The sequence below is a fragment of the Rhinopithecus bieti genome, unplaced genomic scaffold (genome assembly GCF_001698545.2).
Source record: "Rhinopithecus bieti isolate Rb0 unplaced genomic scaffold, ASM169854v2 scaffold_9449, whole genome shotgun sequence".
Lineage (NCBI taxonomy): Eukaryota > Metazoa > Chordata > Mammalia > Primates > Cercopithecidae > Rhinopithecus > Rhinopithecus bieti.
In genome coordinates this window covers 576385-594868 of record NW_016806089.1, presented here as the reverse complement: position 1 = coordinate 594868, position 18484 = coordinate 576385, and the positions used below count along the sequence as shown (strand labels likewise).

The 18484-nt window shown below is 50.8% G+C and overlaps 1 protein-coding gene and 1 pseudogene across 2 annotated transcripts in view; one reads left to right on the top strand and one right to left on the bottom strand.

Moving 5' to 3' along the window:
• The window catches only part of LOC108531313 (60S ribosomal protein L36a-like), a 24207-nt gene extending 23506 nt beyond the window's left edge, over nt 1-701 (bottom strand). Inside the window, exon 1 of the mRNA XM_017874685.1 lies at nt 396-701. Coding sequence (XP_017730174.1) covers nt 396-701 — 306 coding nt within the window. The remainder of the gene's footprint in view (nt 1-395) is intronic.
• A 4488-nt stretch (nt 702-5189) lies between these two features.
• LOC108531322 (Golgi apparatus membrane protein TVP23 homolog B pseudogene) lies at nt 5190-5987 on the top strand (annotated as a pseudogene). The gene has a single exon (XR_001886133.1). The product of XR_001886133.1 is annotated as a Golgi apparatus membrane protein TVP23 homolog B pseudogene (transcript).
• The last annotated feature ends 12497 nt before the right edge of the window (nt 5988-18484 follow it).

The window sequence follows — 18484 nt, the reverse complement described above, 5'->3', positions numbered from 1 at the left end:
ACCAAATGAGAATGACAGCAGGCATCTCACCAGAAGCAACACAATTTAGAATACAGTAAAGCAACAGCTTTAAAGTTCTGGAAGAAAATAAAAAAACTGTCAACTTGAATTTTTATATCCAGAAAAAATTTCTTGAAGGTAAAACAAACATCTTTTTTTTTTTCAGCTAAAAGTTTTCATAACCGGCAGACAGACACACAAAAAAATTTCTTAAAGGACATCCCTCAAGCAGAAGAAAAATTATACTAGATGGAAGTTGATCTACACAAAGCGATGACAAATACCAGAAATGGTAGATTTTTCTTTTTTCTTTTTTCTTTTTTCTTTTTTTTGAAGTGAACATAAACTCAAGATTTTATTGTCTTCATAAAAGACAATAAACTTGGCCAATGCACTTGGCCCTTTCTCGTCTTATCTCCTCCCAGTTCAAGATGCTTGCATCTTTTAATAGCCAGCATTCTCTCAGATCTGCAGGTGGGCTCAACGCACTCAAGCCTTAGCACAATCTTCTTTGTAGTTTTAGCCTTTTTCCAGAAAATCGGCTTAGAGTGCCCACCATAGCCACTCTGCTTCCTGTCATAACGCCACTTTCCCGGGGCATACAGAGAATCCTTGCCCTTCTTGTACTGGGTCACTTTGAGGGGCTGGTGCTTGTCATACCTCTTACAGAACATCTGATAGGTTTTAGGGACGTTCACCATGTTTGCGTGAGCGCTGTTGGCAAGGAAAAGAGATTTTCAAATCTTTTAAAAGATAACTGACTGTTTAAAACAAAATAGTAAGAATGTAATTTGAAGCTTTTGTTTTTTTTTTTTTTTTTTGAGTTAGAGTCTCACTCTGTTGCCCAGACTGGAGTGTAGTGGCATGATCTCCACTCACTGCAACCTCCGCCTCCCAGGTTCAAGTGATTGTCCTGCCTCTCAGCCTCCCAAGTAGCTGGGATTACAGGTGTGTGCCACCATGGTCAGTTAATTTTTGTATTTTTAGTAGAGACGGGATTTCACCATGTTGCCCAGGCTGGTCTTGAACTCCTGGCGTCAAGTAATCCACCCGTCTTGGCTTCCCTAAGTGCTGGTATTACAGGTGTGAACCACTGTACCTGGTCATAATTTGAAGCTTATAACATGAAGTAAGTGAAATGTATGGCAGCAAGAACACAGAGCCTGGGGAGGGGCAAGCAGAAATACACAGCTGTGAAGGTCCTATGCAATGCATAAAGTGCCAGACTGTGCCCAGCCAGATCCTAAAGTTTATATAAAAAGGCAAAAGGGCTGGGCGCGGTGGCTCACGCCTGTCATCCCAGCACTTTGGGAGGCCGAGACGGGCGGATCACGAGGTCAGGAGATCGAGACCATCCTGGCTAACACGGTGAAACCCCATCTCTACTAAAATACAAAAAAAAACTAGCCGGGCGAGGTGGCGGGCGCCTGTAGTCCCAGCTACTCGGGAGGCTGAGGCAGGAGAATGGCGTGGACCCGGGAGGCGGAGCTTGCAGTGAGCTGAGATCTGGCCACTGCACTCCAGTACGGGCGACAGAGCGAGACTCCGCCTCAAAAAAAAAAAAAAAAAGGCAAAAGATCCAGAATACCCAACGCAGTATTGAAGAAAAGAACAAAGTTGAAGGACTGAGCCTACGCGACCTCAAGATGTACTACAAAGCCACAGTAACGAAGACGGTGTGTTATCGGCAAAAGAATAGAGAAATAGACCAACGGGCAGAATAGAAAGCACAGAGGTAATAGGCTCACATAAACATAATAATCAACTGATCTTTGACACAGAAGTAAAGGCAATTTGACAGACAAAAGAAAATCATTTCAACAAATGGTGCTGGAACACCTGGACATGTGAGGAGAACAAAAGAACCTAGGCATAGACCTTACTCCCTTCACAAAAATTCGCTTAAAATGGATTATGGACCTAAAAGCGTAGCAGGACGATAAAGCTCCTAGAAGATAACACAGGATAAGTTTACTTGACTCTGGGTTTGGTGATGACTTTTTGTTTTGTTTCATTTTAAGATCCAGTCTCGCCCTGTTGCCCGGGCTGGAATGCAGTGGTGTGACAGTAGCTCACTGCAGCCCCAACCTCCTGAGCTTAGGTGATCCTCCCACCTCAGTCTCCCAAGCAGCTAGGGCCACAGGCATGCACCACCATGCCCAGCTGATGAGGAAATTTTTAGATACAGCACCAAAATTATGGCCCACGAAAAAAAAAATGTAGTAAGTTGGACTTATTAAAATTATAAACTTCTGCAGCGTAAAGGACACTGCTAAGAGAATAGAGTCACAAGGCACAGACTGGGAGAACATTTTGGTCAAACGCACGTCTGATAACGACCTTGAATCCAAAATATACAAAGAACCCTTAAAATTCAGTAACTTAAAAAAATCCATTTAAGACAGTGCGAAAGGTATGAGCAGATGTCCTCCACCCCCAGAAAGGATCGACAGATGGGAAATAGGCCTATGTTTAGCAAATCAAACCCCAAAATATGGAAAAAGGATAATACTCATGACCAAGTGGGATTTTTCCTGGGAATGCCAGGTTATTTTATCATGTTTTAAAACTCAATGAATTTAATTCACCGTATTAACAGACTGAAAAAGAAAATGCCTGTGAACATCTCCACAGGTTCAGAAAAGTTTTCACAAAATCCAGTATCCATTCCTGATCAAAACTCCCAGCAAACAGAGAAGAAAAGGAAATTTCCTCAACCTGATTTAAAAAAATAGAAGTACAGAAAACTCTACAGCGAGCATCATCCTTAATGGTGAAAACTGAATGTTTTTCTCCTATGATCAGGAACAAGACAAGAATGTCTGCTCTCACAACTTCCATCCAACATTCACCGGGGTTTAGCCAGTGCAAAGAAAAAAAAAAAATTAATCCAGATTGAAATGGAAGCACAAGTGTCTTTATTTTGAAAGACATGATCATCTTTGAAGAAAACCTACACAATCTATGAGAAAGTTACTAAAACTGATAAATTAGTTTGCACGCTTGTCGGATAGGTCAATGAATAAATATCAACTGTATTTCTAGATAACAGCAACGAACATTCGAAGTTGATTTTTTATTTATTAATTTTTTTTTCGAGAAGGAGTCTTGTCAAATTTATCCTGAAGTATCTATTTTCAATTTGCTTCTAAATGGCCATTTTAAACATCAATTTCAGGCTGGGCACAGTGGCTCATGCCTGTAATCCCAGCACTTTGGGAGGCCAAGGCAGTGCAGTGGTACAATCTCTGCTCACTGCAAGCTCCACCACCCGGGCTCTAGCATTCTCCTGCCTCAGCCTCCTTAGTAGCAGGGGTTACGGGTGTGCTCTACCACGCCCAGCTAATTTTTTTATTTTTAGTAGGGAGGGGTTTCACTATATTGGCCAGGCTGGTCTTGAACTCTTGACCTCAGGTGCTCTGCCTGCCTTGGCCTCTCAAAGTGCTGGGATTACAGGCATGAGCCACTGTATCCAGCCCGAAATTGATGTTTAAAACGGCCATTTAGAAGAAAATTGAAAATAGATATTTCAGCATAAAAATGACAAACATGTCCAAGACCTGTACTCTGACACTCTAAATACACTAAGCAAAAGTAGAATACTAAGAAAATGGAGAGATACACAGTGTTCGCGGATAGAATCAATATCGTCAACATGTCAGTTGTTCCCAAATTGATCTACAGGATCAACCCAATCCAAGTATCAAGACAATTTTTGTGTTTTTTTTTAAGAAATGGACAAGCTGATTTTATTCTATTTGATTTATTTATTTTTTGAGACGGAGTCTGGCTCTGTCATCCAGGCTGGAGTGAGTGGTGCGATCTCGGCTCACTGCAAACTCCACCTTCCGGGTTCATGCCATTCTCCTGCCTCAGCCTCATGAGTAGCTGGGACTACAGGCGCCCGCCACCACGGCCAACTAATTTTTTGTATTTTTAGTAGAGACGGGGTTTCACCGTGTTAGCCAGGATGGTCTCCATCTCCTGACCTTGTGATCCGCCCACCTCGGCCTCCCAAAGTGCTGGGATTACAGGCGTGAACCACCACGCCCAGCATGGACAAGCTGATTTTAAAATGTGTATCAAAATACAAAGGATCTAAAATAACTAAAATCAAGCCAGGTGCCGTGGCTCATGCCACATGGCTCATGCCTGTCTCCACTAAAAATACAAAAATTAGCCAGGTGTGGTGGCATGCAGGTGTAATCCCAGCTACTCAGAAGGCTGAGGCAGGAGAACCGCTTGGAACTGGGAGGCGGAGGTTACAGTCAGCTGAGATGGGGCCACTGCACTCCAGCCTGGGTGACAGAGTGAGACTTTGCCTCAAAAAATAAATAAATAAATAAATAAATAAATAAATAAATAATCCAGGCTGTACAGTGCTGATGTAAAGACACACAAATAGATAAATGGGTCAGAATAGAATGCCCAGAAATAGATCCACAGGCATATGGACAACTGAATTCAACCAAATTGCCAAGGCAATTAAATAAAGAAAAAGCTTTTCAACAAATGATGTTGGAACAACTGGATAGCCGTAACAATGAACTCCAATCCTTACCTCACATGATGATATACAAAAGCTAACTCAAAAACAGGACTTATTGGAAGAGATAAAGCTATAATACTTCTAACAGAAAACATAGGTGAAAATCTTACTGATCTTGAGTTTAGCAAAGATTTATTAAACACAACATAAAAAACACTATTAGGCTGGGTGCAGTGGCTCATGCCTGTAATCCCAGCACTTTGGGAGGCCAAGGTGGGCGGATCACGAGATCAGGAGATCGAGACCATCCTGGCTAACATGGTGAAACCCTGTCTCTACTAAAACAAAAATTAGCTGGGCGTGGTGGCGGGCACCTGTAGTCCCAGCTACTCGGGAGGCTGAGGCAGGAGAATGGCGTGAACGCGGAAGGCAGAGCTTGTAGTGAGCCGAGATCGCACCACTGCACTCCAGCCTGGGTGACAGAGCAAGACTCCATCTCAAAAAACAAAAGACAAACAAACAAACAAACAAAATACACTATTAAAGAAAGAAAAAAAGACTGGGCACAGTGGCTCATGCCTGTAATCCCAGCACTTTGGTAGGCCAAGGCAGGCGGATCACCTGAGGTCAGGAGTTCTAGACTAGCCTGGCCAACATGGTGAAACCCCATTGCTACTAAAAATACAAAATTAGGGTATGCTGCTGCGCTGACGTGGCTCCCGGAAGTAGGGCTGGCGTAGGGCCGCCATGTTGCAGCAGGATAGTAATGATGACACTGAAGATGTTTCCCTGTTTGATGCAGAAGAGGAGATGACTAATAGACCAAGAAAATCCAAAATCAGACATCAAGTAGCATCATTTTTCCACTTATTCTTTCGAGTCAGTGCAATCGTCATCTACCTTCTCTGTGAGTTGCTCAGCAGCAGCTTTATTACCTGTATGGTGACAATTATCTTGTTATTGTCGTGTGACTTTTGGGCAGTGAAGAATGTCACAGGTAGACTAATGGTTGGCCTACGTTGGTGCAATCACATTGATGAAGATGGAAAGAGCCACTGGGTGTTTGAATCGAGAAAGGAGTCCTCTCAAGAGAATAAAACTATGTCAGAGGCTGAATCAAGAATCTTTTGGTTGGGACTTATTGCCTGTCCAGTGCTATGGGTGATATTTGCCTTTAGTGCACTCTTCTCCTTCAGAGTAAAATGGTTGGCGGTGGTTATCATGGGTGTGGTGCTACAAGGTGCCAACCTGTATGGTTACATCAGGTGTAAGGTGGGCAGCAGAAAGAATTTAACCAGCATGGCTACTTCATATTTTGGAAAGCAGTTCTTACGACAAAACACTGGAGATGATCAGACTTCCTGAATAGAGAAAACTTAATGTGCTTTGTTACATTGGGGAACAACTGAAGAGATTCTTGACTCTGAACCTTTTAGAGCTTAGTCCATGTTGCAACGAGGAGTGTTGGCTTTGTTTTTCCACTTAAAAACTTTATTTAAGGCTGGGCGCGGTGGCTCAAGCCTGTAATCCCAGCACTTTGGGAGGCCGAGACGGGCGGATCACGAGGTCAGGAGATCGAGACCATCCTGGCTAACACGGTGAAACCCCGTCTCTACTAAAATACAAAACTAGCCGGGCGAGGTGGCGGGCACCTGTAGTCCCAGCTACTCGGGAGGCTGAGGCAGGAGAATGGCGTAAACCTGGGAGGCGGAGCTTGCAGTGAGCTGAGATCTGGCCACTGCACTCCAGTCTGGGCGACAGAGCGAGACTCCGCCTCAAAAACAAACAAACAAAAAAAAAACTTTATTTATAAAAAGGAAAAGTAGTTTCATATGAAGTTTTTATTTTAAGCATTTGGGACTAGAAAGCATATGTTGGATTTATTCTGTGTTGTAGGTATGCACATGTTCCATAGGTATGCACACAGCCATGTAATATCAGTATATCCCAAGTTAATGAAAGTGTTTATTTACATAGGTAATGGAGACCTTTGCATTTTGATCCATAAAACATAGGAGGATGTTCTTCGTCTGTCTCAAAGCTCTATGTGTTTACGTATTATTTCCGTAGACTATTTTCAGGAGTAAATTTTGCTTCCATGGTAAGAGTGAGCACTTTGGCTTAATAAGTTATAAATTATTGTTAGTTTTTAATATGTACTTCATGGGGAAATTTCTTAGACATATACAAGCAAGTGAAAACAATTAGGGCCAGTGGTATTAACTCCTTTCTAAAATCTTATTTTTATTTGTAAGAAGTCATTTACTGAAGGCCCAGTTAATGTAAGTGGAATCATTGTAGTTTGTTTAAGGCGTACCCAGAGGTTGCTGCTGTTCTGTTATTTTGCAGAAAGGATTGAAAGCTCTTCAGTGGACCTTGAGCTAATAGATCTTTTACCACTAAAAGAGCATAATTCTCATGTCATAATGAGAGTAATCATTTACATACTTGGCGTAATAAATGCCTAAAAGACATTTTATTTTCTGAATCTATTTTTTTCTTGCTATAATGGGGATATTGTAAATTATGCATTTGTATGGATGGTATTTCTTAAAGCATTCTGTGTAACTGTAAACCAATCTACAAACTATTGTAGGCATTTGTAAATTCTGTGGTAGGTACCATAAACTTTGTTGAAGTCTTAATAAGCAGATTATGTTGTGAATATATTTGTACATTGTTAAAATAGTTTTTAAGATCATTTGTTTAATTGAATAAGTGTCTTATTGGAGTGATAGCTTTGAAGGTGCAAAACTTTATATTTGTATAAAATTCTACTGTTTACAAGGCATTTGACATGTGTAATCTCATTTAATCCTCATGACAAATAGGTAATACTTTAGATGATGTAACAGAACTTCCGGTTATTGAGTGACTTTCCTAAGGAAAACAGATTACAGGAATATCTGTAGGATATAAAACACGATATATTAGTATTTTTAGAGAAAATATTTGCTCTAAATGCCTTTTCCTTTCTTAAAAATTAATAATTTGTTAAGAGCTTGTTTATTTTACTTATACTCAGCTGTTCTGTCTGGTGAGAAGAATTGATACTGCACTGAAGACATTTTAAAATTTAATCTGAAAGATCTAACCTAAATCTTTAGGGCTGAGAGTCTAACAGAGGATACATTGGTATCGTTCTTTTAGGTAACTGTGTTATTTGAACTGTAATCCTAAACCAAGTAACAACTGAATTTTAGAATATGCATGTGGCAGGAGCTACCATGTATTCCCTAATATTCATTTTTCCCCTTCTACAGATTTACCACCTAATTAGCTAGGGCATGGCATCCTGGAATAAAGATAACTTTTCCCAAAAAAAAAAAAAAAAAATTAGCTCCGGGTGCAGTGGTTCACACCTGTAATCCCAGCACTTTGGGAGGCCAAGGTGGGAGGATCGTGTGGGGTCAGGAGTTTAAGACTAGCCTGGCCAACATGGTGAAACCCCATCTCTACTAAAATACAAAAATTAGCCAGGCACGGTGGTGGGTGCCTTAATCCCAGCTACTTGGGAGGCTGAGGCAGGATAATCACTTGAACTCAGGAGGCAGAGGTTGCAGTGAGCCAAGATCGCACCATTGCACTCTAGCCTAGGTGACAGAATGAGACTCCATCTCAAAAAAAAAAAAAAAAAAAAAAAAAAAAAGTCCACATATCTTCCATGCAACCCAGCAATCCCCCTCCTAGATATTTACACAGGAGAAGCAAGAGCAGGTGTCAACACAGACTTGTATGGGCATGTTCCCAGCAGCTTCACTTGTAATCGCCAAAAACTGGAATCCTCCCAAAATGCCGTGAACAGTTAGATGGAGAAACAGATTGTGCCCGTGATGGAAAACTATTCTGCAATAATGATTGAGGAGCTATTGACTGTGATAGGCAGAACAATGGTCCCCCAAAAGATGTTCATGCCCTAATCCCGGGAAGCTGGGAATACATTAGGTTTATGCTGAAGGGGAATTGAGGTTGCAGATGGAATTAAGGTTGCTAAGCAGCTGGCCTTAAATAGGGAGATTATCCTGGATTATCTGAGTCAGCAATGAGATCACAAGATGCTTAAAAACAGAAGAAGGAGGCGGAAGAGGGGGTCAGAGTGCCGGAATGTGGGAAGGGCTAGCCTGGTCAACGCTGGCTTTGAAGATGGAGGTGGGCTGCCAGCCAAGGAACGAAGGCAGCCTTGGGAGTTAGAGGGGCAGGAACGTGGATTTTCCACGTGAGCCTCCAGAGAAAGCGCAGTCATTCCTGTTGACACCTTCATTTTGGCCTAGTGGGACCCATTTCAGAATTCTGGCCTCCAGAATTGTAAGGTTAATAGGTTTCTGTTGTTTTAAGCCACTCGGTGTGTGGCAATTTGTGACAGTAGCCGGGAGAAGGTAAACACATTGACACATGCATGACACGAATACATCTCAAAATAATTATGCTGAACACATTGATACATGCAGTGACACGGTTACCTCTCAAAATAATTACGCCGAGTGAAAGACACCAGAAAAAAATAAGCACGTGCCGGCTGACCTCATCTATACAACCTTCTAGAAATGGAAACTCGTCTACAAAAAGCAGAACAGAAGTTGTCTAGGAACAGGGATGGGGGTGGGGAGGAGGGGGGAACAGGAAGGGATGGTCAATGGGTCACAGCGGAGGCTGTGGAGGGAAGTTCGTGATCTCGACCACGGAGATGGCTTCGTCAGCGTTCGCAGGTCTCAAAACCGGCCGAGTCGCACGCTTCAGGTACATGCAGTTGACTGTCCATCCATTATCCAGTCATTTGCCGGGTAACCACAGGAGGCAATTTCATGGTTGTGTGAACATTGCAGAGTGCACTTACACAAACCCAGATGGTGCGGCCTGCCACACACCCAGGCTGCACGGTTGAGCTTACTGCTCCTAGGTAGCAGGCCTGCACAGCTGGGTGCTGAGCTGAGTACCGCAGGCAACTGGAACACAACGGGAAGCATTTGCGTATCTCAACACAGAGAAGGTATCTCACTGTGCTACAGCCTTATGAGGCTTACGACATCACTAGGCGATAGAAACTTTTCAACCCCGTTATAATCAGATGGAACCACCGGGGTCTAAGTGGTCCGTTAGACTTCAAATAAAATGATAAAAAGGCTGAGTGCTGTGGCTTTTACACCTATAATCTTAGCACTTTGGGAGGCCAAGGCAGGAGAATTGCTTGAGACCAGGAGTTTGAGACCAACCTAGACAACACAGTGAGATCCCGTCCGTACAAAACATTTAAAAATTAGCCGAGTGTGGTGGTGCACGTCTGTGATCCCAGCTGCTCAGGAGGCTGAGATGGGAGGATCACTTGAGCCCAGGAGGTTAAGGCTGCAGTGAACTGTGATCGCACCACTGCACTCCACCCTGGGCGATACAGTGAGACCCTGTCTCCAAAGAAAAAAATAAAGGTAAAAAAACAGTTTTAACCATGTGAATGTTCATAAGCTAGCAACAGTAAAAATGGGGTCAGATGGTTCAAAAGAAAGGTGTCAGATGTTGATTTGGGCTACGGGGAGACCCAGCCTCTTTGAGGGTCTGGGGGGCTTCTCTGGGAGCAGCATCTGGGGCTGGATCTGCGGGACAGTACCGGTCAGTGTGCTGGGAGGAGGCGTCCGTAGACAGCGAGCTGGGCAGAGGCCACATGGGGAAGAGTTCCTGGGGTGAGCGGGGGCCATGAAGGTCAGCAGGGGACCAAGACCACAGGGGACCTTGGGCTCCAGAACTCTGTTCCTGTAGCCAAGTGCGCTGGAAATCACAGAGTCCTGGGGTAGAGGAACGGAGTCAGACGAGCCTTTAAACAAGAGCCTCCGCTGCCTGCACCATGGTGAGCAAACTGTAAGGGCCCCAGCCCTGCAGAGGAGAGAGGAAAGGCGGGCCCAGGTGGGCACCTGCCAGGAGAAGGGGTCTGGGAGAATAGGGGCTGGGAAGGTGTGGTGTTTGCGTTGAGAAGGGAGTTGAATCACTGTCTGCGATGGAAAGAACACAGAGCAGGTGCCAGTCCTCCTGCCGGGGTACAGGTGAGTGCAGGGAGAATCTGCTGCAAGGCCCGGGCACCTTGGGAGGTGGGCATGAAAGCCAGGCAGAGGGTGCTGAGGCCCTGTTAGGGGTTCAGTCGTGTCCCCCAAAATTCATGTGTTGAAGCCCTGATCCCCAGGACCTCAGAACTTTATTTGGAGATGGGTCTTTGCAGAGATGAGTAAGTTAAAATGAGGTCTTTAGGATGGGCCCTAATCCTATAGGCCTGGTGTCCTTGTAAAAAGTGGAAATTAGGACGCAGACACACACAGAGGGGTGGCCCTGTGGGGACACAGCGAGAAGGAAGCCCCAGGAGAAGCCAGCCCCGCCCACACCTTGATCGCAGACTCCAGCCTCCAGAATACAAAAAAAAACGATGTCTGTTGTTTAACCTGCACAGTCTGTGGTCTCTGTTCAGGCAGCTCTAAGCAAATTCACCCACTGCTTTTCTGAACGAACCTCCGAGAGCTGGCTGAGTCTGTCACTAAGTCCAGGTATGACTCTGCCGTGGGCCCATCGGAGTTGGGGACCAGGAGGACCCTGCTGACCCTGGGTGGCCGACTGTGATGCAGAGAAGGTGGCAGGAGCGGATGTGGGTGGGGAGGAGGGACAGCGTTCGAGGGGACAGGTCCTGAGCAGGGTAGACAGGGAGGGTCAGCTGGGAGAATTGGGGTTCATGTGGGGTGGAGCACGGGTAGGGCCAGCAAGAGCCTGCAGCACAGGACGCAGGGCCACCCTCAGGCCCTGGTGGACGCTGCTTGTGTCTCTGGGCCCAAGGATGAAACCACTGAGGCTGCCTCTGGCTGTGTTGCCCACCTCAGAGAGTGATGTGCCAGGCAGCCTGAGTGTGGGGTGCTGTGGGGGAGCCACCAAAGCCACCAGCCCCAGTTCTGCTCTCACCGGCTGGGAAGGAAGAGACGGGTCACTCTCATCTCCTCCCCCAGACAGCGGGGAGGCGGTGGAACCTCTGTGGAGCCGCCTGCTGGCACCTTGGTTCCCTCCTCCGCAGTGGAGGGTGGGTGGGGCTGGGCCCTGGGCCAAGGACTCCTACGTCTCCACCTGGGGGCTCTGCTTAGTGACCAAGTTAAGGAGGATAGGAACAGGAGCCAGAGGGGCCTGGGAGAGCTGAGCAACCACCAGGGTCTAGCCAGGGATGGGGGCTGTGGGGGCCGAGGGCCAGAGCAGGCTGGGGGCCCTGGGCTGGCAGGGGAGACGCCTGCCCACCATGTCACTTGGGATGGGTGGGAGCTCTGGCTTGAGCACCAGGCTCCAAGGTGAAAATCCTGACTCCGTGACTTCATGGCTGCTGGATCTGCCCTGCCTCTGTCTTCTTGCCTGTGAAGTGGGATCAAGTTTCTGTCTCTGTCAAAGGTGGAGCGGATGCTCCATCCTCAGCACTCTCCACGCGACGTTCTGCCAGGCGATGAGGTGGATACTCGGGGAGGACCGTGAGTGAGTCGGGGCTTAAGGCAGGAGAGGAACAAAGAGTGGAACAGCTGGAGTGACTGCGGCCCCGGCCCACCTGGGGTTGCACACGTGGACTCACTGCGGTTCCTGGGCTTGAGAGGTGCCCGGACTGCAGGACTTTCGGTTTTACAAAGGTCAGCTGGTCACCCAGCACAAGGGCTGTATTAGTCTCTGACTAATTAACTGCTGTGGCAGATTACCACAAACACAGTGGCTTAAAACAACGCAAATCTATCATCTTGCAGTTTGGGAGGTCGCAAGTCCCACGCGGTTTTCACGGAGCTAATATCAAGATGTCTGCAGGGCGCCTCCCTTCTGGAGTCCCTAAGAGCAAATCTGTATCTCCCTGTATCTCCCATTCCTGGAGGCTGCCAGCGTTCTCTGGCTCACGGTCCCCTCCTCTGCCTTCAAGTCCAGCAGTGGCATCTTCCGGTCTCCTGTGGCTCTGACCCTCCCCCGCTCCTATCCTGATGCTTGTGATTGCCATGAGCCTGTCCAGACATTCCAGAAGAATCTCCCATCCCATGTGCCTTGACTTAACCACATCTGGAGGCCCCTTTGTCATGTAGGTCCTGGTGATTAGAACGCAGACATCTTCGGGGACCTTTTTCAGCCCACCAAAAGAACAAAGGATTGGGTAGCAGGAAGGGGCAGGGAAAGACGTGGAGGGGCCGTGGGCAGAGGCTGGGTACTATTGAGGGGTCCAGAGACAGGAGGATGGGGTGAAGGGGGGCTCCTGCCCTGCTCCCTGGTGAGGTGAGGGGCCTGGCTCCACTCGCGGCAGGCCAGACCCACAGAGGTCCGGAGACAATCCTGCTTTGCTGGGCGTTGCGGCAAGCGCCTTCTCTTTCAGGGTAGGCAGTGGTGTGTGGCTGGCACCCCTGGGGTGCTGGGGTTTCTCCAGATGAGGACACAGAAGCTCAGGAGGGGCATCCCTGGCCGGATTGTGAGCCACTGTGGCGAGGGGCCTGCTGGCTAGAAGGGCATCCTGCACATGGGGGAGTGTGGGGTGGGGACCCGAGCGCTGTGTTCACTGGGGCTATGTCTGGGGCACAGGGGAGGAGGACACACGACTGTGGGAGAACAGCGGGGACACTACCCGTCACCCCAACAGGGATGTGACTGTTGCCAAACTGCAAAGGCAGCAAAAAAGCAAGATCAGGAGGTGTTGCACTGTCCCTTGTGCAACCTCCTCTGTCAGCGTCAGGGTTTTATCATCTGGGGCAAGGGATCAAGGCCCTGCCTGCTCCCCGGGGCCTGGGGGGATGAGACAAGGCAGCGAGTAAGAAAGGGCTTGGGGGCATGAAGCCGACTGCACTGGTGAGGGGCTGGTGGCTGCCATCTGCAGGTGACCCTTCGGGGCCACTGCCTTCCCAGCATCTTCTCCCTCCTTGCTGCTGGGACCGCACTGGAACCTCACCTAGGTCTCCACATGGACCCTTTAGGCTCTGTAATGTTACCCTCATGCCCTGGCCTCCTGAGTCCCCAGCTACAGTCCACTCCCCTCAGGAACCTGGGCAGCTCACAGCCCCTGGAAGGTAAACAGCTCCCAGCGTGAAACAGTGTGACGGGGTCCCCATGAATGTTTGTCTGCACCCTGGGATGCGGGAGTCCGTCCTGGCTGAGGGTGGATGCCCCTTGTCATGGTCTCAGCAGTGGAAGGACAGACTCAGCCAGGCCCAGGAGGCAGGAGGGCACTGCCTGTGTGGGCAGAACCTACAACAGAGGCCAGGCAGGTGCACCAATGGGTGGGGCCTCTGCCAAAGGGTGTGGAAGAGCCGCTGTCCAGCTGAGAGGCACAGGCTCTGTGTGCAGGCTGGACCGCTGTGGCAGAGAAGAGGGGCTGCCTGGACCACGGTGAGAGGCTGCAGAGCTGGGGAAGCGGCACGGTGCTGTGACTTCAGGCCAGCCTCACATGACAACCCCAGCACAGGGCCGCGGGAGCCACATCCAGAAGGGGAAGGAAGTCACTGGCGGGCTGCAGACCACAGGAAGGGCCTCACACCATGTGCTCAGAGGTCACCTGGACTTGGGCCTCAGCGGTCGCTGGTGCACGACACTTGGGGAGGGAGCGAACTTTCCCGGGGGTTTCTCTTGCAGGCCAGGGGTCTGGGGTCAGGGCTGGGATGCTGCAGACGCCCTCAGTGGCCTCACAGCCTTGCCTCTGCCTCCCGGTGCTGACTCTGTGGCACCCCACTGGATTAGGGAACACCTTTCCCAGTGTCACAGCTGCCACCCTCTCACCTGCAGGGATTACACCTCCCGCTGCCAGATCCTTCCAGCAGCTTCAAGCGCATCCTAGTGCATCCTGGCCACCACGTCGCTTGTCTGCCCCTTCCCAGCCACACTCCCCGAGAGAGTCAGCCTCAGACACCAGCTCCGGCACCTCCTCTCCACCTCCTTCAAACCTGAGCCACTCAGAGCTGCCCCAGCAAGGTCCTGAGGGCTGCACATGGCCGTGTCTGGGGCATCAGAGCACGGACGAGTCTCCCGGTCGCTTCTGGGAGTCCTTCCCGTGCTTGGCCCCAGGACCTCCACAGGCATCCTCCTTTCCCCCGCTGGCTGCTCTATCTCCGGCTTTGTCCCCTCCCCAGCTTTTCCTTGCTGCCTCTGTGTCCACCCTGACCCCTTACGATTTCTTGCCACCTCCAGGCTGGAAATCCTCTTGGGCTGAGGGGTTCCATGCGCATCTCGGCCAGGGCGCTCCACACATCCTCAGACCTGCATCCCGCTGCCCGTCAGCCACACACTTGAGGCCTAGCAGCAAGTCACCCCCGGCAGTTCTGACCGCCCCCTTCAGACAGTCTCTTTCTCAGCCTCCCCTTCTAGGAGACGTCCCTCGATCACCACCACCTCTGCCCATCCAGCCCACCAGCAAAATCTGCCACCTCACCCTGCCTTGTTGGTCACCACACCCCACACAGCCACCCCATCTTCCTCCTCTGCTTCTCCCGCGCCCCATCACACCCCTCTCTCAACGAGTGCCAGTGGCCCTGAGAGCCTGCTGAGGTAGTCCTCACCCTCCTATTCTCAGCCCTGCAGATGCCCCATGGGACACTCAGGGTGCAGCCCACAGGGTCCAGCTCCCTCCTCTGTGCACTCCAGTGCCTGCCCGCCTGCACCCCTGGCCTGGGGCATTTGTGCCCGCTGGGCAGGAGGCTGGCTTCCTCCCTGCCTCTGCATCCTTACCCGGACCCCAGGCATCCCCAGCAGTGGCCCCGCCCTTCCCCTTTACTGCTCTTCCAGTCACCACCCCTGTGTTTGTTACTATGTCCCCCATGTCCCCCATCCCCTACTATTCGCTCCTAGAGGGCAGGGATTTCTGTCTGTTCTGCTCATCACAGCATCCACATCACGTCCGGCCACAGAACGTGCGGCACAAACCCTTGGCAAACGGAGCAGTGAATGGACCAAGAAAGGGGGGACCTCATCTCCCTGCTGCAGCAGCTCCGTCCCTGGGGCAGGCAAGGGCCTGTACTCTGCAGACAGGACCCTGCTGGGCCGTCTCTGTGGAGACTTTGGGAGCATGACAGTTCACGATGGGGTCAGGGTGGCCCTACCCTGGGGGCTGCACCAAGACACGGGGCAGGGATATGGTGGCCCTTCCCGCTCCTTGTGGCTCTGCTGCAAGGCCCCGAGAACCCCTTTCCCTCTGCCCAGCTTGCACTCTCCTGTGTTAACTGTTGCCCAGACAGGGGCACAGTCCCTGCAAACTCAGTGGGGCGAGCGAGTGAGGGGCTATAGCGTGAGCGTGTCCCACGTGGGACCCAGAGAGAGGAGCCTCCTTGCCAACACTCCCAGCAGCACCCACCTGATCGCCCGTGAACAGACTCAGATGCCCTTACCATGGCATTTAAGGCTCTTCCAGCCTCCCTTGACCTCCCTGTCCAGCCTCCAGGGCTGCAGTTCACCTCCACCTGTGCACCCTCAGTCTGACCGAGCCAGCAGGTGTGCTGGCCTCCCTGCACCTGCTTGTGTTGGGGGCCCCTGCCCGGGCACCCTTCCCCCGAGGCCCTGCCTCCCCCAGCAGGCTCCCCACCCTCTGGCTGGCCTCCTCTTGGAAGTCGTCCTCCCTGCCTTGCAGGAGCTCCCTAGCCTGGTTGCCAGGCTTCTCCCAGGACCTGTGTGTCCTCCATGGCCCCAGGGGCAAAGAGCCCCGGGCTTCCTTGTGTGGCTGCCAAGCGGTCCAGAGCCAACAGAGAGGGGCAGGTTGAGGACGAACGTCACCATCCCATTTTACAGATTGGAGACTAAGGCTCAGACAGGTGGGTAACCCACGTGAAGTCACACACCTGGGGTCCTCTGTCTGTCACAGAGCCGTGCTTCCTGCTAGCATGATGCAGGGAGGTGTGGGGTGTAATGCCGGGTAACTTGAGGGACGAGGGCTCTGTATCCGCAGCACCCACTGTGAGGCTTGGAGTCCCTCCAGGACTGGAAGGGGAGGCCTCAGCATCTGCCTCTGGGCCCCCAACTCAGGACCCCCATGCAGTCTGGAAGAATCAGGGCATTGTTCACAGAGCAGAGGGGCCACCTGTCCCCGCCCACCACTCCCCGCCCATGTGAGTCACTGCTACAAAGAGAGGGGGTGTCACAGCCCCAGACCCGTTTGTCCAGCTGCCTGGGAGGGGCAGGGTACCACAGAGGAGGTGGCATCCCGAGAATGGGTGAGTGTTGACCGCCACCACCGTCCCACCCTGGGGAACAGGCCTTTTGGCTGTGGGTGGGAGGCAGGCGAGGGCTGCAGGAGGGTGATAAGGCCTTTTCCTCGACTGGGACCAGATCAGCCCACAGCAGAACAGGTTCTCCCAGGAGAGAGGAAGTGCCCATGCCCAGGCTCCATGGAGCTCCGGCTCTCCCCTCCCTTCGCACCCCCACAATGAGTTCATGACGGGGTCAGGGTGGCCCTACCCTGGGGGCTGCACCGAGACGTGGGGCAGGGATATGGTGGCCTTTCCTGCTCCCTGTGGCTCTGCTGCAAGGACTTCTTGGGGTGAACTGAGGAGGTTTGGAGGCAAGATGGCCTGGGCCCCTTCTGGGTGGGGAAGTCAGGGCCCCTTTAGAATGGCTGGCCCAGTATGAGGCTAGAGGTTGGTCACTGGCCACATCTGGGGGTGGAGGTAAGAGCAGATATTTGGACAGTGCCTGAGGCCCCTGGGGCCCGGAGGGGGCACCTTGCTCCAACCCCCTCCAGCTACTGAGACACAAGTCATGCCTCTGTTCTGTGGGACATTCAGATGTCCTAAGAGCCCCTAGGGGAAAGCCACAGGCATTGCCCAACTCTTCCTGACACTCACAAGCCCAACACCAGAAACAAGCATCTCAGGCCAACCCAGTCTGTGTGAACTGGGGCAGAACCATCAACCACCAGGACCGCCCTAGCTAAACCGAGCAGCCCATCCCACCCAACCCAACACCAGAGGCCCCATAGGCCCCAAATCGCCCTGATGGCCCCATCCCACCAGCTCAGCCCCCTGTGGTCCCAATCCTACCTAACTCAGCCCTGATGGTTCCCTCCCACCAGCTCAGCCCTGATGACTCCTCCCACCCAGCCCACCCCAGCTCCTCAACTCAGCCTCTCTCAGTGTATCCCTCTCTGCCCCAAGCTTCATCACCAGACACTCCAGTTCTGGAGTAGGGGGCTTCAGGATTCAGGCCCCTCCCCCTGCCCTTACTCCTCTGGCTTGCCCTTGTTTTCACACAGATGCCACCACCAGTTGGTCCCTTCCAGAGCTCCGTCTGAACTCCACCAGCCTTGCTTCTGGCCTCACCCTGCAGGTCCAGGGGACACCTCTACTTGTGAGTTCAGTCCATGGGCACTGCACACTCTCTCGGCCCCAAATTGAATCCCTCTTCCTCACCCAACATTCTCCATTTCAACAAATGGCAGTGTTGTGGGTAAAATAACACCTCCTGCGGAGACGTTGACATCCTCATCCCTGACATCGGTGAGATGTGGACTTACCAGGACAAGGGGACTTTGAGGATGTGACTCAACAGATCTCGAGACGGGAGGTTATCCTAGATTATCGGGGTGGCCCCCCAGTCATCACAGGGGTCCTTTGGAGGGAAAGGCAGGGGAAGAGGCAGAGAAGGCGATGAGAAGATGGAAGCAGGTTAGAGTGCTGGCTTTGAAGACGTAGGTAGGGCCCAGCCAAGACCCAGCCAAGGCAGCCTCTAGAAACGGGCAAAGCCAAGGAACAGGTTTGCCCTTGGAGCCTCCAGAAGGAACCAGCCCTACTGGCACCTCGACTTCAGCCCAGTGACACTGAGTCTGCCTCCGGAATTATGAGACAATGACTATGTGTCATTTTAGCCACCCAGTATGTGGGCAGCTCTGCTCCTGTGGGACTTGCGCTGGAACCTGGCTGCATCCTTATTTCTAGGAGAAGCAGAGGGAAAGAAGTAAATGCTGCCTTCCTCCTCTCCATTTCCCTCTCCATCTCCCTCTCCATCCCCTCTCCATCCCCCTCTCCATCTCCTCTCCATCCCCTCTCCATCTCC